Source organism: Oncorhynchus masou, chromosome 1, assembly GCF_036934945.1.
Source record: "Oncorhynchus masou masou isolate Uvic2021 chromosome 1, UVic_Omas_1.1, whole genome shotgun sequence".
Lineage (NCBI taxonomy): Eukaryota > Metazoa > Chordata > Actinopteri > Salmoniformes > Salmonidae > Oncorhynchus > Oncorhynchus masou.
The window spans coordinates 37,698,144-37,719,025 of record NC_088212.1 but is presented as its reverse complement, the minus strand read 5'-3'; the positions used below and the strand labels follow the sequence as shown (position 1 = coordinate 37,719,025).

The window sequence follows — 20,882 nt, the reverse complement described above, 5'->3', positions numbered from 1 at the left end:
GTCCCTCTGACGCTCCCTATACAGTATACCCACGGTCCACCTTCTTCCTCTTCCTCCTTCTCCCTCTCTCTTCCACTCTCTCTGTTGCCTGTGTGTGTGTGTGTGTGGGTGCGTGCGTGTGGGCATGTCCGTGTGCGTGTGTCCGTGTGTGCATGTGAGTATGATGAGATGACATAGCCATGGTTGGTGACCTATAAAGAGGGGATTAAAGCAGTTCTCTGTGACCCAGCTGTGTACACCGTGACGTCACACTCCCACCCCTCCCTCCCTCCCCACAGATGGGTCCGTCTGTCTGGCACACTGAGAGCATGTGGCCTCGCTAGCACCAGGCATACAGGCAAGCAGCAGGCACAACGTGAACAGGGAAGAGGAGACTGAATGAGCGCTAGACATGGTAATGCAGGCCTTGAAACAGGAGAAAGATTAGGCCTAATACAATAGATTAATAGGCCATATGTCGGGCCTAATAAAATAGAATCAGGCCTAATAGAATATAGCCTTGGCTCCCAGGCTTCGCTCAAGGTGAGGTTCAAGTCTGTGACAGAGGCTAAGTGAAATATTACAATAATAAGCTTGGGCCTAATATCAGGCCTAATATAATCTTCTTTTTTTAAAGAACTCCAAAAGGACAGGGCCAGTCATCCTCCTTTGAGATGTTACAAATTGTCTCCCCTTCTTTATGAAGACCTTATATCATCATTATAATTCACCTGTGCGATAAAGAATATTTCATGAGGTATCTTACTTGAGTTCTTACATAATATGTTTGTGATGTTTTTTTCCTGTTAATTATATTTTACAGCTGGTAAAGCTCTTCCCATAGCTACTTGTTTCAATTAGTGAGAGTATACGACTACATCCTTTTCACATGCTGCCTCTAATGCACTGAATGCTCAGGCTGCTGTCGCACTAATGAGCTGAAGCACACTCCGATTTTCATTTGCAGCATGTAGAATGTTGTACCCTTGAATGTTGGATAACAGAGATGTTTATGCTTACACCCATACTCTTGGTTTGATTATAACCATGAACCACCAGCACACATGTACACAATTTGGGTAGATCTCTACTTTTATTAATGTATATATACACATATAAAAAATAAGGACATATGTACAATGATAATAAATATCGACATGTTTGTACAAGCAAAATAAGTTACTTAACATCCTTTAAAAAAACAAACAAAAGATTGTGAATGAACAGGCAGGGGAACCTTTGCAACTTAAAGCCAAAAAGGAAGAAATTAATAATAATGATAATATAACAATAATAATATTGAATAACAGCAGAATCAAAAGCCTTGAGAAGACTGTGGAAGGCATTGTTTTTGACATGTATATTGTAATAACTAGCCTATCTGTATCCAGAATTGTAACACACAGGTAAATATTTATTTTGGTAGCTTTAGCATTGTATTTAACTAGGCTAGTCAGTTAAGAAGAAATTCTTATTTTCAATGACAGCCTAGGAACAGTGTTCAGGGGTAGAACAACAGATTTTTACCTTGTCGGCTCGGGGATTTGATCTTGCAACCTTTTGGTTGCTAGTCCAACGCTTTAACCACTCGGCTACCTGCCGCCCCAACACCCCTTAGCCTAACATCCTTTTTGTGAGTTTGATGGATAACTTTCTTTTAAGACAGTTTCATGACTTCTCAGACATAATGTCCATTGGTAGACAAATCAGATACATATCTATACCAATCTTAACAGCTCCTGTAGCTGTTGATGCATAATACATGGTTAAGTGTCAGAACCAGTGCTTGGTAACATATTATAACGTACATATTTTCAAATGAAAGGCATCTATAAATATTTAAGATTTAGTATAAAACCTTAGATCATCAAATTATGAGTTATCATTTGGTTTTAAGGAGGTTGCTGTGCTTGGCTGGTTCTATGACGTTCAAAGGTTTTGGTGATTTGTTTACCTTTTCATGAGCTAGGGAATCAGGGATACGCTTCAGTAGATTACTACTGACATGTAAACAGGATGTTGACCAGCCACAAACATTTTGCCTTCTGAAAAAAATTAAGCTCTAAATAAAATATGCAGGAACGTTCTAGACACGAGAGTTCTTAGAAGTGAAGAAAAAAAAAGCAACTGCAGTCTACTTTGGCTTATCCGAAGGTGAAGAGGCACGGCAAAAGAAAGCATGTTTAGAAGATGTATTCATGAAGAAGTCCTTAGCAACTCTAACCATATATTCTTTCTTTTTTTTTCTAGAGAACATCAGTGTAGGCAAAAGTTTGAAACATGATACACTTCTTTTACAATTATGAGCATGTTATCCGAGATGTGTACAGTACATTTGCAGAGAAGGTCATGCAACACTAGGATGAACTAACCACTGATGGCCAAGTAAGTAAGTACCTCTTCAACTCAGGGATCGTTGCAATATTCTACATCCCCTTCAGCTGTCTCTAGTCTACATTGGGGACAGAAAGAAAGAAACGTTGTCAACCTCTTGTTCCTTTCTTTGTCTTGTGTTGTTCTCTGGTCCCTGCAGATGTGTCACACAGCCACCCCTGGAAGACAAAGCACAGGAAGGGGGAAACTAACATGTTAGAGTGGGCACACATAGTGATAATTGTACATGCAAGGCCACTTCCATGAAAGTAGAGATGATGCAGCATAATAAAACAACTATGTTTCATCTCAAAGGCTGTAAAACTCTTGATTGTGACACTTGTTTTTCTGGCTCAGTCTTTGGGTGTCTCTTCAGGCTAGTTCCAGAATTGTTCACGCCAAGCCATAACAGTGACATAGGAGTCGGCATGACAGCACAAACAGATCTTGGGCCTGGCTAGAATCTTTGTGTGTCTGTAGGCTTTTAGAGAGATAGAGAGAGAGAGAGAGAGAGAGAGAGTGAGAGAGAGCCATACCTCTGATTGATGTGCCTCTGATTGCTCTCTGGACCTGTTGGTTTGTCACAGGCCATTCATCTATCTTCCATCTGTTCTCTGCTTGTCCCTCCAACAGCACAGGGCAGTGTGTGTTTACAGTTGAGTGTCCATCCTTCTCTATGTGTTCAGGCTTTCCACAGTGGTGCCAGGTCATTCTCTGGACGTCATTAGGTAAGTGGGCGGGGTTTGGGGAAATAAGTGGTTAAAGGGAGTGTCCAGGTACAGAGCTGCCCCGTCCCCTCCAGGACACACTAGTACATCCACCACGTTTGGCATTCAGGGCGGTGCAGGGAGGGAGGTCCTTTTGGCAGTTCAACTCGCCACCACCCCCGCCCAGACACAAACATACTATGAAAAGCACTTGTTGAGACATCCACTGCAGTCACAACAGTTTAGTGAGACCTACATTCCCCCATGCCATCCCTGCTACTTTACTGAAAACAATGCCTTTGTCTCATCTGAAATTCAGAATAACAAGCGAGTGTGCTATTGTAGGTTCTGCTGTGGGATTATGTCAAACAGTCATGTCCATAACCATATCCCAAGGAAGTGTACAAGCATCAGAAGGGGTTTAAATTCCCATCAACCACTTGTGTAAATGTGTAGTGTAGTTATTGTAAAAGTAGTGTTAAAATGTATTTACTAGTGTGGAGGTTATTCGGGGAGATATCTACTTTGTGCAGGGATATGAGAAGTTTGTACGTGCTTCCATCACATTCTTATTCACAGAGAGGCGCTTTAAAGCCATTGGTCTCTATTTGTCACTTCCGTAGTCCGCAAGGCATAGAAAAAGAACACATAGAAATGTCTTCATTTAAATTGTCACAATATATCAATGTGGCAGGGGTTGAAGACCTTCTCAGAGGAAAGACTGGCAACGTGAAAAAAGTACAAATTGAGCCGAGGAAGTCTAATTAAGAGTTTGTCCTTCATGTAAACCCCCCCCATGTCTTTCAAACAAAACTCACTTCATTTTCTCTCTCTTTATCCCACTCGTTCCTTCCCAGGTTTTACCCCCTGAGAGGGGAACGTGATTGTCGTCATGCTTTTGGGATTCATTTGTCTTTTATGTGGCTCTCTCACTCTCTTTGCTCACAAATACAAAATCGACTTACTTACTCCCGTGTTAAGTGCAGCAAGCGAAAAGTCCTCAACAGAACATAAAAACAGCAAGCCAGCTCCTCCATCTTTCAGTCAGTCAACTCGTGCTTCTTGCTTTATTGGTTCAGCCCTGAAGCTACAACCTTGTCATGAGTTGTTGGTCGTCTCTTATCCTGAAGGAGTTCTCTCAGGAAATCTCTCCATTTGTTTGAGGTGAAGGCAGAGTTCAATTGTCTTTTGTGAGAGTTCAATTGTCTTTCAATACCAAATTTACACAGCTTGGGATTTGCACAGTGAAACTGGTGAAGAAGGTAAAGTGTGACGTATGGAACACAATAACAGGAGAGGATGCTGAGGAACAGGTCGGTGTGTGTCACCTCACATGCTGTGTGCAAAAGAAACATCTACCACCAGTCACAGAGTCAGCCAAACGAGCACTGGCAGAAAAAAAGAGAGAGAGAGCATGGAGCGAGAGTGGTGTCGAGAGAGAGAGGCGTCCTCTAAAGGAGGGAGGTAGGTTAGTTGCCGTTCGTTCTCTATTTTTTTCATTTTTTTTCTTCATTGCAACGGGCTGCTGCTACACAGACGACTCTTCAGGGTTGGCGTCAGGCAACACGCTCCTCTGCTGCAGGGTCCGACGCAGCTCCTCCTTGAAGGGGCTGGAGTAGTCGTTCCCGCCCCCGCTCAGCCCCAGCCCTCCTCCACCAGAACCACCCCCGCTAACCCTCTCTTCCCCGGCCGAGCTCAGGTTGAGGCGGATGTAGCCGTTGCTGCCGGAGCCCCTGATGTTGGTGAGGCTGAGCCGGCTGGGGGAGTGGATGGGCTGGCCGGGGATGGCGCTGGGAGACGCCGTGGGGGCGTGGTGGTGAGACTGGCTGCTGGGGCACAGGGCGTGGCCGGGAACGATCTTCAGCGAGCCGTCTGAATAGTAGTAGTTGGCGCCCGTCTCCCAGAAGCGGTCCTCGTCACTGGGCATCTTGCTGGGCACGAAGGTAGGTGGCTCTTTGGGCAGGGTGATGGGGTAGACCAAGGTGCTTTCCAGGGGCTTCATCTCCGTTCCTTTACCTATGGCCAGCTTCAGACGCCTCCTCAGATACAGAGCTGCCACTAGTAGTAGTAGACAAGCGGCCCCCAGGGTGATAACCAGCACCCAGAACAGACCCATGCTGCCGTCAGGGGCCCGGGCTGCCATGACCACAGGGGAGCTGGCCACCACCGACACCTGGTAGCGCTCCATCTGAAACTTGACCCCCTGCTCCTCGGAGTAGCACACGTAGCGTCCCGCGTGCACCGGCATCACGTTGGGGACCACCAGAGCCTTTAGAGTCCGGTCGAAGCGTGCCCACCCGGCCTCCTCGTCTCCTAGCTGCAGCTCCCGGTCATTGAGGAGCCAGGAGGGCTGGGCCAGGTTGGACACCAGCTGGCAGGGCAGCACCATGTCTGATTCCACCACTACTGTCACATTCCTCAGTCGAGAGTTGTCTGGGAGAGAGAGAGAGGGTATGTGTTAGCCAAGATGTTTAATTCCTGAACTCTAAGTTCAATTCATCTCAATTCAGTTCAATTCGCTTAGTTCAACTCAACTGAATTAAACTTGATTCAATTACTAAATTCTAAGCTCAAATCCATTCAATAACTATCAAAAAACTACAACTGTAGTGACCAGTTATTGCCACAAGGGGCCACCAGTCCAGTTCCTCTCCTACTCACCAGGGCTGGGGATGGCCACAGGCTTGTCAAACTTGGCTTTGCCCCTGCTGAATCTCTCCAGCATCAGATCCTGGGACAGGGAGGAGGTAGACCTGTGGAACAGAGAGCACAGAGAACAGGCATTAATAACATGTTTTTCTGCTACTGGCCTCCACTTTCTGCTACTGGCCTCCAATTTCTGCTACTGGCCTCCACTGAGCTGCTGCTAGCGCAGGTGGACCCAGCCCACTGAGCAGGGGCAAAGCAGAGGAGGGGCCAAGTAGAAGAGGGGAAGGCAGAACCACTGAGCAGGGGCAGAGGGGGAGTGGAGGGGAGAGGCAGGCATGCTCACCCGCGGTGGAGGTCGATGCGGACACAGGCGCGACCCTCACTGTCCCAGGCACAGTAGGGGTCCCGGGACAGAAGGCAGTCTGGCTGCGACTGATAGCGGCTGCAGTTAGCCAAGGGAAGCTGGAGCACTTCTGAACGTGAGCCAATGTACAAGTACTTCTGCAGACATATTCAGACAGAGACAGAGGGAGAGAGAGAGGGGGGTTGAGAGAGAGAGACAAGAGGGGAAAAAGAGAGAGGGAGGAGATAGAGATAGTTGAGGAGGATGGAAGAAACAGAAAAAGAACAAGTCAGACAGAGGGCAGTGTAGATAATGGGATAATCGCTCTCAATTACAATAACATTTTGTTTTCCCTCCCCTCTTCTTTCTGTGTTTGGCTAGAGAGCAAAGCTTGTTATGAAATAGCTGGCCAGGAAAAGCCTGGTTTAATTAGATAAGGATCAGCATGTGAGTGTAATGCCAGCGAAACTGAGTGGTGACACTCAGACATGTGAGGGCATAATGGTGTTGAGTAGGGCCCGGAGTCTTTCCTAGTTGCGTCACATGATCAGGGAATAGTCCTGGTCCAGTGATGGTCTATGTGTAAGTAAACTCAGAACGGCCCAGAGGGCAGGACCCAACCTCCTGCTTCTGTAGTGTGAGGCAGCTGGATGTACAAGTACAACTTTGATGGTCTATGTGTAGAGCTGGGGAAAACTCCAGACCCTCGTGATGGTCCATGAGGGTGTAGGGCCAGGGAAAACTCCTGGGCCTAGTTATATGGACTACATGTACGGATGGGGAAATCCCCTGGCCTGAGTGTTACCTTGGTGTGAGAGATGGTCAGGCTGTCCACTGGCTGGGGAGAATCAAACAGCTGTATCTCTTCAATCACATGGGCCTCCGAGCCGAGGATCACTACCCTCTGTAACCAGCCGTCCGCTAGAGGAGGAGAGGAGAGAAAAGAGAAGAGGGGATAAAGAGGAGAGCAGGTAGGATGAGAAGAGAGGTACATCATTTCAGAATGTTGTACTGTAGTTTACTCTTTGGGTAATATTGGGAGCAAGGTTACATCCCCTGCATTGAAAGGCAATTGAGCTGCTGCTGCCGGCGGTGTGACCTTGTGTGTCTGTCTGGGTGGATGGATGGCGCTTTTATGAGCAGAGATCTGCTGTGTGTGCTGAACCTGCCCTGCCTCCTGCCCTCACCACAGTGGGACTGTCATGGATAATGTGAGGGACTGACCCTGGACCCTACGGGAGCCTGGCACAGAGCAGAGCAGCAGCAACACACACACACACACACACACACACACACACACACACACACACACACACACACACACACACACACACACACACGCACACACCAACACGTAAATGCTGTATCATGCATGACGTATCATGCTCCTCGCTCGCTGTGTCGAGAGCATTTCGGCTAATCCCCCAATCCCATCCTCCGTTTCTAACTGTCCTCGCCAGACTTGTTCTCTCCGCATCAGCTGTCATCCTGCTGCAGTTAATAGCTAATCAAGCCCGCAGCCCAATTGGCAGTGTGTACGTGTGCCAAGGGCCCCGTTGAGTTTGTGCTGTGAAGCAAGGCAGCAGGGGGCCTGCCAAGCTACTGAGCCCATCGTCAGTCTGACAGTCATGGGCCTCCAACACACCGCAGGCACAGTCAGGGATTCACTCTACACTGCACTGCAGTGAGTGGAATTCTAAGTAGTAGGCTACTTAATGGGAAGTAGCTACTGCAGTTGGATGTACTGTATGTTATTGATGAAAGGCATTGTCTCCCGACAGGCAGTGTCCTTCCTAGGCCACATGCAGTCTTCAACGGTCTTCAACAGTCTTCAACCGTCTTCAAACGGCCACGCAGCTGGAGTCGTCGTGCTATCTGACGTAGGACAATCTTATGGAAGTAGGATGAAGTTGTCCTGAATCCACCTGAACACTGATCTCAGGCAAACTGTGGGTCTTGAGGGTTTTCTTAGGAGGGTTGGGGGTTAAAGTAAACTGATCCTACAGCTGTGGTTAAGGGCATCTTTAGTGGGCAAATGGGTTAATCTGGGACCTGTCTTGGTCCTATACTGTTATGTTGCGTATAGGAAGTTCTTACACAGTACACTGATCTCAGTCAGTTTTGTGTTTCCTCCATTGTGGTTAAGCTGAGGTGGTAAGGTCAAAAATATTCTGAATCTTGCGACAACTTCAAATTCTTAGCCCGCGCTGTACGCACTGTCAGTAGCTACCTGTGCCTAAGAAGAGCATGTTGTATGCCCGCGTGTCCAGGGCGCTGACCCGGTCCACTGCCAGGCGGGTGAAGTTGATGCCCTTGGTGAGCAGTAGGGGGCGAGCCTGAGCCTTCTCCTCCATCAGAGGGTGCTTCTTGGCAAAGTTGAGGGTGGCGTCTGGCAGCTGAAGAGAGCTGTTGTAGCCGTTCTCCCTATGCCAGCTCGTAATACACTGCGCCGTGAAGAAGAAAGGCGAGAAGAGACAGAGAGGAGAGAACAGAGAGACGTGAGAGAGAGAACAGAGAGAGAGGGAACAGAGAGAGACGTGAGAGAGAGGGAGAAACAAGGAACATTGTTAGTTGCGGGACAGGCTGGCATTGCTTGTTGGCTCTGATCACTCTCCAAACTCTCCCTGTCCAAGTCACTCTATTCCTCCGCCCCTCCGCCCCTCCCTCCCTCCCTTCCTCACCGCTCCGGGCCGTGGGCTGGGGACAGTGCCAGTGTATCGCCCCCATCTCTGCGACGCGTCTCTGTACTCCTTATAAGGGCCATCAAACACCTTCTTCACCTCCCCTATCTGGTACTGACACACTGCTGACACATCCACATCGCCCCTGGGACAGGAGAGAACAACAAAACGACGGGCTTAAGGTTATTACCTAGATGGGTTGTTTCTGTGGTCATTTTTACATTGTCTGTTTGTATGAGAAATAGAACGATGGTTGTGCTCCACTAGGAGATAATAACAGAATTCAAAAGGTCCGTACACAGAGAAGACACGTTAGCTGACTGAAGGCCGTTAAAACTGTAATTTTGGGCATAAGATCATATTTTCAAAAGAAGAAGTCACACCAACCCAGTGTTAGTAAAAGTGCTAAGTTAAGTTGGAGAGAGAGAGCCTCTTCTCTTTGGCACATCGGACCCCCTGGCGGTAGTGTTATTGTGACTCACCACTGGGCGTGGAAGATGCCATAGAAGGTGGTGGTGCGCCAGTCGGTGCCTGGCAGGGTGAAGACTGCCCGCAGGTTGTTGAAGGTGACGTGTCGCTCGGGGAGAGAACACACCAGCCTGGCCTTCTGGAAGGTGGTCCACTTCTTCTGCAGGGTCCTAGTGCCCCCCAGATCACCCTGAGGGGAGAGACACACAAGAGTCAGTCAGGGGTCAGGAGTCAGGAGAGGTGGCATATTGCCAATGTGGAGGGGAAAGTCAGTTCGCCTGCATTATGATTTGCTGATGGCTTCTGATACCATGTTAGGATTGAATTGGGTGAGAAGAGTGGTCTGATAGACTTGGGAAGGGACAGAGGAAAGGTTAGGAGAGGTAGTCTAAGGGCAAGGGGTTATCCTTTGACCTCACCAGGAAAAAGGTTGTATGATGTAATGAGAGTGGATGGCAAACTCTGAGCTCATAACTCGCAACTTCTCCTGATAACTATTGACACCTAATGAGGATAGGACTGGGTGAGAAGAGTGACTGGAAAGAAAGAGTGAAAAGAGGGTTGGAAGTGTTTGAGTCTCACTGTAAAAAGTCTGTGAGCAGAGTAGGATTGAGTGGTTTGCTTGTGTGTGTGTTCCGTTGGCAGCGTGTGTGTGTGTGTGTGTGTAGCCATATATGCGTGTAGCCTACCTTACAGACACGGGCCACCCTGGCCACAGTGAGCTCCGTGTCACAGTCAAGCTCAACAGCTCTCTCACTAAAGAAGAAGTAGATCTTGTCATCATCTCCCTCCTTGCTGCCACTGCTCTCCCTCACCAGGGCCGAGCCCACAAAGTCAGGTTCTGATGGGACAACACACACACACACACACACACACACACACACACACACACACACACACACACACACACACACACACACACACACACACACACACACACACACACACACACACACACACACACACACACACACACGATATATGAACACGCACGTATGACTGCACAGTCACACACACTACCACCTCCACTCCCCCTAATCTCCCACCCTCTCACATGCGCTGCTATTTAACCCTCTAACCTCGTCTCAATTTTATACCCTCTCACTATCCCTCATCTCTCTCACCCCTCTTCCCTCACGTATCCCTCCTGTCCACTTCTCTAACCTCATTTCCCCACCTCTCACCCCTCACCCCTCCACCAGACTCTTTCACACTCTCGCCTGCTTTTTCCATCTCACTGCTTCTCTGCTCCTATTAGCTAGCCACTAACCCAGTCCTTTTCTTATCTCTCGTGTCTCGTCTCCCTCTCTAACTCTTTCCCCATACTATCCTTTTTCCATCTATCCCCTCTTCCTCTCCACTTTTCCTCTCCCTAACTTCCTCCCATCTCTCTCTCTCCCTAACTTCCTCCCATCTCTCTCTCTCTCTCTCTCTCTCTCTTCCTCTCCACTTTTCCTCTCCCTAACTTCCTCCCATCTCTCTCTCTCTCTCTCTCTCTCTCTCTCTCTCTCTCTCTCTCTCTCTCTCTCTTCCTCTCCCTCTCTCTCTCTCTCTCTCTCTCTCTCTCTCTCTCTCTCTCTCTCTCTCTCTCTCTCTCTCTCTCTCTCTCTCTCTCTCTCTCTCTCTCTCTCTCTCTCTCTCTCTCTCTCTCTCTCTCTCTCTCTCTCTCTCTCTCTCTCTCTCTCTCTCTCTCTCTCTCTCTCTCTCTCTCACCGTTGAGCCAGGCCGGCAGGTATTCACTCTTCATGCTGTAGTGTTGCTGTCCCAGGTTCCTCAAGATGACAGGCTCAGTACCCAGGAAGTTGTTCAGTGTGGCTGAATACAGCTCCTTGTCTGAGAGACACAGAGACAGGCAGGATAGGCACAATTAGGGAACAGTTACACATAGAATATAATAGAACAGAATAAATTGAATTGAATAAAACAGAATGGAATAAAACAGGATACATGACCTACCCACTATAAGGCCTGTGTGGCCCTTGGCTGGGTCGTAGGGACACTTGCCCTTCCCATCCTCAAGGGAGCCAGGGTTGAGACTAAAGTGGTCTGCATTCTATGGAGAGACAGAGGTGGTCAGTGGTCTGTGTCGACGGACACAGCTCCGGGCTCTGTCTGTCCGTGACAACATTTGTAACAGGAGCCACAGTCCCCGCTCCCTGCTTCCACCACACTGTCTTATCATATCACCGTTACAAACACACGTAGAGCCAGATACCACGGCCTCGTTGGCATTGAATACTCTTTCCTTTGACACAGAGGATTCAGCCTTAGGGAGGATGTGGTGTGGAGGCGTGGAGATAGAAGATATGAGACATGACACCATGTCAGTGGTGCTGCTAGCTGTGAAGCCACCACAAGGACAGCTCAATTCTAATACAACTCTAATATAACTCTAATACAACCCTAATACAACTCTAATACAACTCTAATAAAACCCTAATACAACCCTAATACAACTCTAATACAACCCTAATACAACTCTAATACAACTCTAATACAACCCTAATACAACTCTAATACAACCCTAATACAACTCTAATACAACCCTAATACAACTCTAATAAAACCCTAATACAACCCTAATACAACTCTAATACAACCCTTATACAACTCTAATACAACTCTAATACAACCCTAATACAACTCTAATACAACCCTAATACAACTCTAATACAACCCTAATAGAGACATGACACCATGTCAGTGGTGCTGCTAGCTGTGAAGCCACCACAAGGACAGTTCAATTCTAATACAACTCTAATATAACTCTAATACAACCCTAATACAACTCTAATACAACCCTAATACAACTCTAATACAACTCTAATACAACCCTAATACAACTCTAATACAACCCTAATACAACTCTAATACAACCCTAATACAACTCTAATAAAGCCCTAATACAACCCTCATACAACTCTAATACAACTCTAATACAACCCTAATACAATTCTAATACAACCCTAATACAACTCTAATACAACCCTAATACAACCCTAATACAACTCTAATACAACCCCAATACAACTCTAATACAACTATAATACAACCCTAATACAACTCTAATACAACCCTAATACAACTCTAATACAACTCTAATACAACTCTAATACAACCTTAATACAACTATAATACAACTATAATACAACCCCAATACAACTCTACCGAATAGAACGTCAACAACCCGGTCAACATTCCGCTTCGCTCCACAGGTAGTATCACATTTTCATTTCACTTCATTACAGTACAACGGTTTGATTTGTTTGATCGTAGCTAGCTAGCTACATAGCCGTCTTTGTATCAAAGACAATTGTGTAGTCTAGAGCGATTTTCTAGGTTAGCTAGCCAGCTATTGTCGTTCTTTTAACGTAACGTAACGCAATCAACACTGCTAGCTAGCCAGCTAGCCCCGAATAGCAGCACTGTAGAAACTATTACACTCAACGGAACGACTTGATTAGTGTAGTGTCAACAACGCAGCCACTGCCAGCTAGCCTACAAAGTCAACAACGCAGCCACTGCCAGCTAGCCTACTCCAGCAGTACTGTATCATTTCAATCATTTTAGTCAATAAGATTCTTGCTACGTAAGCTTAACTTTCTGAACATTCGAGACGTGTAGTCCACTTGTCATTCCAATCTCCTTTGCATTAGCGTAGCCTCTTCTGTAGCCTGTCAACTATGTGTCTATCTATCCCTGTTCTCTCCTCTCTGCACAGACCATACAAACGCTCCACACCGCGTGGCCGCGGCCACCCTAATCTGGTGGTCCCAGAGTTCATCTCAACAAGGCAGAGTTCATCTCAGCCTATGCCTCCAGTCCCTCGACTTCTTGGCACTGACGGAAACATGGATCACCACAGATAACACTGCTACTCCTACTGCTCTCTCTTCGTCCGCCCACGTGTTCTCGCACACCCCGAGAGCTTCTGGTCAGCGGGGTGGTGGCACCGGGATCCTCATCTCTCCCAAGTGGTCATTCTCTCTTTCTCCCCTTACCCATCTGTCTATCGCCTCCTTTGAATTCCATGCTGTCACAGTTACCAGCCCTTTCAAGCTTAACATCCTTATCATTTATCGCCCTCCAGGTTCCCTCGGAGAGTTCATCAATGAGCTTGATGCCTTGATAAGCTCCTTTCCTGAGGACGGCTCACCTCTCACAGTCCTGGGCGACTTTAACCTCCCCACGTCTACCTTTGACTCATTCCTCTCTGCCTCCTTCTTTCCACTCCTCTCCTCTTTTGACCTCACCCTCTCACCTTCCCCCCCTACTCACAAGGCAGGCAATATGCTCGACCTCATCTTTACTAGATGCTGTTCTTCCACTAACCTCATTGCAACTCCCCTCCAAGTCTCCGACCACTACCTTGTATCCTTTTCCCTCTCGCTCTCATCCAACACTTCCCACACTGCCCCTACTCGGATGGTATCGCGCTGTCCCAACCTTCGCTCTATCTCCCCCGCTACTCTCTCCTCTTCCATCCTATCATCTCTTCCCTCTGCTCAAACCTTCTCCAACCTATCTCCAGATTCTGCCTCCTCAACCCTCCTCTCTTCCCTTTCTGCATCCTTTGACTCTCTATGTCCCCTATCCTCCAGGCCGGCTCGGTCCTCCCCTCCCGCTCCGTGGCTCGACGACTCATTGCGAGCTCACAGAACAGGGCTCCGGGCAGCTGAGCGGAAATGGAGGAAAACTCGCCTCCCTGCGGACCTGGCATCCTTTCACTCCCTCCTCTCTGCATTTTCCTCCTCTGTCTCTGCTGCTAAAGCCACTTTCTACCACTCCAAGCATCTGCCTCTAACCCTAGGAAGCTCTTTGCCACCTTCTCCTCCCTCCTGAATCCTCCTCCCCCCCCCTCCTCCCTCTCTGCAGATGACTTCGTCAACCATTTTGAAAAGAAGGTCGACGACATCCGATCCTCGTTTGCTAAGTCAAACGACACCGCTGGTTCTGCTCACACTGCCCTACCCTGTGCTCTGACCTCTTTCTCCCCTCTCTCTCCAGATGAAATCTCGCTTCTTGTGACGGCCGGCCGCCCAACAACCTGCCCGCTTGACCCTATCCCCTCCTCTCTTCTCCAGACCATTTCCGGAGCCCTTTCCCTTACCTCACCTCGCTCATCAACTCATCCCTGACCGCTGGCTACGTCCCTTCCGTCTTCAAGAGAGCGAGAGTTGCACCCCTTCTGAAAAAACCTACACTCGATCCCTCCGATGTCAACAACTACAGACCAGTATCCCTTCTTTCTTTTCTCTCCAAAACTCTTGAACGTGCCGCCCTTGGCCAGCTCTCCCGCTATCTCTCTCAGAATGACCTTCTTGATCCAAATCAGTCAGGTTTCAAGACTAGTCATTCAACTGAGACTGCTATTCTCTGTATCACGGAGGCGCTCCGCACTGCTAAAGCTAACTCTCTCTCCTCTGCTCTCATCCTTCTAGACCTATCGGCTGCCTTCGATACTGTGAACCATCAGATCCTCCTCTCCACCCTCTCCGAGCTGGGCATCTCCGGCGCGGCCCACGCTTGGATTGCGTCCTACCTGACAGGTCGCTCCTACCAGGTGGCGTGGCGAGAATCTGTCTCCTCACCACGCGCTCTCACCACTGGTGTCCCCCAGGGCTCTGTTCTAGGCCCTCTCCTATTCTCGCTATACACCAAGTCACTTGGCTCTGTCATAACCTCACATGGTCTCTCCTATCATTGCTATGCAGACGACACACAATTAATCTTCTCCTTTCCCCCTTCTGATGACCAGGTGGCGAATCGCATCTCTGCATGTCTGGCAGACATATCAGTGTGGATGACGGATCACCACCTCAAGCTGAACCTCGGCAAGACGGAGCTGCTCTTCCTCCCGAGGAAGGACTGCCCGTTCCATGATCTCGCCATCACGGTTGACAACTCCATTGTGTCCTCCTCCCAGAGCGCTAAGAACCTTGGCGTGATCCTGGACAACACCCTGTCGTTCTCAACTAACATCAAGGCGGTGGCCCGTTCCTGTAGGTTCATGCTCTACAACATCCGCAGAGTACGACCCTGCCTCACACAGGAAGCGGCGCAGGTCCTAATCCAGGCACTTGTCATCTCCCGTCTGGATTACTGCAACTCACTGTTGGCTGGGCTCCCTACCTGTGCCATTAAACCCCTACAACTCATCCAGAACGCCGCAGCCCGTCTGGTGTTCAACCTTCCCAAGTTCTCTCACGTCACCCCGCTCCTCCGCTCTCTCCACTGGCTTCCAGTTGAAGCTCACATCCGCTACAAGACCATGGTGCTTGCCTACGGAGCTGTGAGGGGAACGGCACCGCAGTACCTCCAGGCTCTGATCAGGCCCTACACCCAAACAAGGGCACTGCGTTCATCCACCTCTGGCCTGCTCGCCTCCCTACCACTGAGGAAGTACAGTTCCCGCTCAGCCCAGTCAAAACTGTTCGCTGCTCTGGCCCCCAATGGTGGAACAAACTCCCTCACGACGCCAGGACAGCGGAGTCAATCACCACCTTCCGGAGACACCTGAAACCCCACCTCTTTAAGGAATACCTAGGATAGGATAAAGTAATCCTTCTCACCCCCCCCCTTAATGATTTAGATGCACTATTGTAAAGTGGCTGTTCCACTGGATGTCATAAGGTGAATTCACCAATTTGTAAGTCGCTCTGGATAAGAGCGTCTGCCAAATGACTTAAATGTAATGTAAATGTAATACAACTCTAATACAACCTTAATACAACTATAATACAACTCTAATACAACCCTAATACAACTCTAATACAACCCCCTGACAGAGGGAGTGGGATGAAGTTGGCCCTATTTGTCCCTAATGGCACCCTTTTCCCCCTATAGTAAACTACATTTGACCAGGGCCCGGGTCAAAAGTAGACTACTAAGTAGGGAACAGCCTGTCATTTGGGACTCAGCCATTGAAAGCCACTCACGATGTAGGTGCACTTGGGCTGGAAGGCGTAGGTTCCACAGGTGTAGAGGTGGGTGTGGTTGTAGCTCTGCAGGAAGCGGATGTAGTTGAAGCACTCCGTCTGTGGGAGGGGGAAAGATGGGGCTGAGACTGAAGCATAATATTCAACCATTTATAGCAATAAACACCGGCTCACACAGTCTAAGGTGGTACTCAGTCTAAGGTGGTACTCAGTTGAAAGGGGTACTCCGTCTAAAGGGGTACTCAGTTTAAGGTGGTACTCAGTTTAAGGTGGTACTCAGTCTAAAGGGGTACTCAGTCTAAAGGGGTACTCAGTCTAAAGGGGTACTCAATCTAAGGTGGTACTCAGTTTAAGGTGGTACTCAGTCGAAAGGGGTACTCAGTCTAAAGGGGTACTCAGTCTTAGGTGGTACTCAGTCTAAAGTGGTACTCAGTCTAAGATGGTACTCAGTCAAAAGGGGTACTCCGTCTAAAGGGGTACTCAGTCTAAAGGGGTACTCAATCTATGGTGGTACTCAGTTTAAGGTGGTACTCAGTTTAAGGTGGTACTCAGTCAAAAGGGGTACTCCGTCTAAAGGGGTACTCAGTCTAAAGGGGTACTCAATCTAAGGTGGTACTCAGTTTAAGGTGGTACTCAGTTTAAGGTGGTACTCAGTTTAAGGTGGTACTCAGTCAAAAGGGGTACTCCGTCTAATGGGGTACTCAGTCTAAAGGGGTACTCAGTTTAAGGTGGTACTCAGCTTAAGGTGGTACTCCGTCTAAGGTGGTACTCAGTCTAAAGTGGTACTCAGTCTAAGATGGTACTCAGTTTAAGATGGTACTCAGTCTAAAGGGGTACTCAATCTAAGGTGGTACTCAGTTTAAGGTGGTACTCAGTCAAAAGGGGTACTCCGTCTAAAGGGGTACTCAGTCTAAAGGGGTACTCAGTTTAAGGTGGTACTCAGTTTAAGGTGGTACTCAGTCTAAGGTGGTACTCAGTCTAAGGTGGTACTCAGTCTAAGGTGGTACTCAGTCTAAAGGGGTACTCCGTCTAAAGGGGTACTCAGTTTAAGGTGGTACTCAGTTTAAGGTGGTACTCAGTCTAAAGGGGTACTCAGTTTAAGGTGGTACTCAGTTTAAAGTGGTACTCAGTTTAAGGTGGTACTCAGTCTAAAGGGGTACTCAGTCTAAGGTGGTACTCAGTCTAAAGGGGTACTCAGTCTACGATGGTACTCTAATGTAAACAGAAACTTTTAGGTTATGTACCTGGTTGTTCTTGCCCTTGGTGGCACACTCTTTCTTCTTCTCCTGTGGTGCTGGCCACTCAATCTGAGAGAGAGAGAAAAATAGAGAACGAGAGAAAGGGAGAGAAATAGAGAACGAGATAGAGAGAGAGAGATAAATATAAATATATATAAATATATATATAGAGCGAGAGAGAGAAAGAGAGAGAGAGAGACAAAGGGAGAGAGAGAGAATTAGAGGGAGGGATGTGTGTGTGAGAGAGAGATGAGTGGACGAGAGAGACGGCAACAGTTACAGATTGAAAGAGAGTTGGATGAGAGAGAAAGAGAGACAGAGGGAGAAGGATTTAGAGACAGCGGGAGGAGAGAGGGACAGATAGAGAGAGAAGGATTTAGAGACAGCGGGAGGAGAGAGAGACATAGAGGGAGAAGGATTTAGAGACAGCGGGAGGAGAGAGAGACAGATAGAGGGAGAAGGATTTAGAGACGGCGGGAGGAGAGAGACAGATAGAGGGAGAAGGATTTAGAGACAGCGGGAGGAGAGAGAGACAGATAGAGGGAGAAGGATTTAGAGACAGCGGGAGGAGAGGGAGAGATAGAGGGAGAAGGATTTAGAGACAGCGAGAGGAGAGAGAGACAGATAGAGAGAGAAGGATTTAGAGACAGCGGGAGGAGAGGGAGAGATAGAGGGAGATGGGATTTAGAGACAGCGAGAGGAGAGGGAGAGATAGAGGGAGAAGGATTTAGAGACAGCGAGAGGAGAGAGAGACAGATAGAGAGAGAAGGATTTAGAGACAGCGGGAGGAGAGGGAGAGATAGAGGGAGAAAGATTTAGAGACAGCGGGAGGAGAGGGAGACAGATAGAGGGAGAAGGATTTAGAGACAGCGGGAGGAGAGGGAGAGATAGAGGGAGAAGGATTTAGAGACAGCGGGAGGAGAGGGAGACCGATAGAGGGAGAAGGATTTAGAGACAGCGGGAGGAGAGGGAGACCGATAGACAGAGATGGGATTTATAGACAGCGGGAGGAGAGGGAGAGATAGAGGGAGATGGGATTTAGAGACAGCGAGAGGAGAGGGAGAGATAGAGGGAGAAGGATTTAGAGACAGCGAGAGGAGAGAGAGACAGATAGAGAGAGAAGGATTTAGAGACAGCGGGAGGAGAGGGAGAGATAGAGGGAGAAAGATTTAGAGACAGCGGGAGGAGAGGGAGACAGATAGAGGGAGAAGGATTTAGAGACAGCGGGAGGAGAGGGAGAGATAGAGGGAGAAGGATTTAGAGACAGCGGGAGGAGAGGGAGACCGATAGAGGGAGAAGGATTTAGAGACAGCGGGAGGAGAGGGAGACCGATAGACAGAGATGGGATTTATAGACAGCGGGAGGAGAGGGAGACCGATAGAGAGAGATGGGATTTAGAGACAGCGGGAGGAGAGGGAGACCGATAGAGGGAGAAGGATTTAGAGACAGCGGGAGGAGAGGGAGACCGATAGAGAGAGATGGGATTTAGAGACGGCGGGAGGAGAGAGAGAACGATAGACAGAGATGGGATTTAGAGACAGCGGGAGGAGAGGGAGACCGATAGAGGGAGAAGGATTTAGAGACAGCGGGAGGAGAGGGAGAGATAGAGGGAGAAGGATTCAGAGACAGTGGGAGGAGAGAGAGACAGATAGAGAGAGATGGGATTTAGAGACCGGGAGGAGAGGGAGACCGATAGACAGAGATGGGATTTAGAGACAGCGGGAGGAGAGGGAGACCGATAGACAGAGATGGGATTTAGAGACAGCGGGAGGAGAGGGAGACCGATAGAGAGATGGGATTCAGAGACGGCGGGAGGAGAGAGAGACCGATAGACAGAGATGGGATTTAGAGACAGCGGGAGGAGAGAGAGACCGATAGAGAGAGATGGGATTTAGAGACAGCGGGAGGAGAAAGAGACCGATAGACAGAGATGTGGATTTAGAGACAGTGGGAGGAGAGAGAGACCGATAGAGAGAGAATGATTTAGAGACAGCGGGAGGAGAGAGAGACCGATAGACAGAGATGGGATTTAGAGACAGCGGGAGGAGAGAGAGACCGATAGAGAGAGATGGGATTTAGAGACAGCGGGAGGAGAGAGAGAGAGATGGAAAACAGAATGAGAAGGCAGATGTTGAGATAGGTGCAGAGTGAAGACAGTGGGGCAGGTGGCATCCAGTGGCCCGATCATCCCTCTACACTTGGTAGACAGAGCAGCAGCGAACAGGTGGGCTGCTTATTACTGGGCTGCTCACAACACAGAACTGTTGCATGTTCATCATCAGTCACACAATGGTCCAATTCATGCTAATTAGAAAGTTTAATCAGATAACAATCCCCATAGCGCTGGTATATGTCTGAGTGGGATATGAGATGAGAGGGGAGGGGACAGAGGCATCTTAAGACATTTTATCAAGCCTTTATTGCACAAGGCTAATTACACTGATTAATCATGTAATAGCCTTGTTCCCCCACCACCCCTGAACAGAAGGCATCGGAGTCAGGAAACTTTACTGCCATATGCAACAAAGCGAAGGAATGTTGCACAAGAAGCTGTCTGTGGGGTTAAAACACCGTTGGTGTCTGCTGCGCTGAGGTGTTTGTGTGCTGTTACCTGAGGTCGTAGCTGTCTGCTGATGTCGTTAGGGTCCAGGGCGAACAGGGCCTCTCTAGCTCCTACATACAGAACCCTCTCGTGTTCTGCTAGAGTCGCCATGGTGTAGTTCCACACACCTAGAGCGCGGAACCTGGCCATGCTGTCCAGTACCTCTGTAGAGGAACACGCAAACATAGACAATACTGTTAGAAACACACACGCGTCTCACTTGACCTGCAGGCAAAGCAGATCGAAGTGTTGCCCATCTTTTTTGTCACAAATCAAGCTCCTTTGGAACTACATGGGAGCTTAGCACTGGTGGGATGGTGACGACGTTCTGTTTCGTCAAAGTGGCACACACAGAGAGACACAGGGAAAGGCCCAGTCACACATACACCCTAACCAACACACACAGAGAGACACAGGGAAAGGCCCAGTCACACATACACCCTAACCAACACACACAGAGAGACACAGGGAAAGGCCCAGTCACACATACACCCTAACCAACACACACAGAGAGACACAGGGAAAGGCCCAGTCACACATACACCCTAACCAACACACACAGAGAGACACAGGGAAAGGCCCAGTCACACATACACCCTAACCAACACACACAGAGAGACACAGGGAAAGGCCCAGTCACACATACACCCTAACCAACACACACAGAGAGACACAGGGAAAGGCCCAGTCACACATACACCCTAACCAACACACACAGAGAGACACAGGGAAAGGCCCAGTCACACATACACCCTAACCAACACACACAGAGAGACACAGGGAAAGGCCCAGCCACACATACACCCTAACCAACACACACAGAGAGACACAGGGAAAGGCCCAGTCACACATACACCCTAACCAACACACACAGAGAGACACAGGGAAAGGCCCAGTCACACAT

At 48.5% G+C, this 20,882-nt stretch overlaps 1 protein-coding gene across 1 annotated transcript in view; it reads right to left on the bottom strand.

The window, feature by feature from the left end:
- Positions 1 to 1,048: 1,048 nt before the first annotated feature.
- LOC135543475 (semaphorin-4C-like) overlaps positions 1,049 to 20,882 on the bottom strand; it is a 60,826-nt gene continuing 40,992 nt past the window's right edge. The window contains exons 3-16 of the mRNA XM_064970762.1: positions 19,988 to 20,142; positions 17,383 to 17,445; positions 16,139 to 16,237; positions 11,157 to 11,253; positions 10,914 to 11,033; positions 9,890 to 10,041; positions 9,215 to 9,390; positions 8,733 to 8,877; positions 8,282 to 8,495; positions 6,857 to 6,972; positions 6,052 to 6,209; positions 5,721 to 5,812; positions 2,889 to 5,492; positions 1,049 to 2,531 (exon numbers count right to left, since the gene is read on the bottom strand). Of these exons, the coding sequence (XP_064826834.1) occupies positions 4,588 to 5,492; positions 5,721 to 5,812; positions 6,052 to 6,209; positions 6,857 to 6,972; positions 8,282 to 8,495; positions 8,733 to 8,877; positions 9,215 to 9,390; positions 9,890 to 10,041; positions 10,914 to 11,033; positions 11,157 to 11,253; positions 16,139 to 16,237; positions 17,383 to 17,445; positions 19,988 to 20,142 (2,492 nt within the window). The 3' untranslated portion in view covers positions 1,049 to 2,531; positions 2,889 to 4,587. The remainder of the gene's footprint in view (positions 2,532 to 2,888; positions 5,493 to 5,720; positions 5,813 to 6,051; positions 6,210 to 6,856; positions 6,973 to 8,281; positions 8,496 to 8,732; positions 8,878 to 9,214; positions 9,391 to 9,889; positions 10,042 to 10,913; positions 11,034 to 11,156; positions 11,254 to 16,138; positions 16,238 to 17,382; positions 17,446 to 19,987; positions 20,143 to 20,882) is intronic.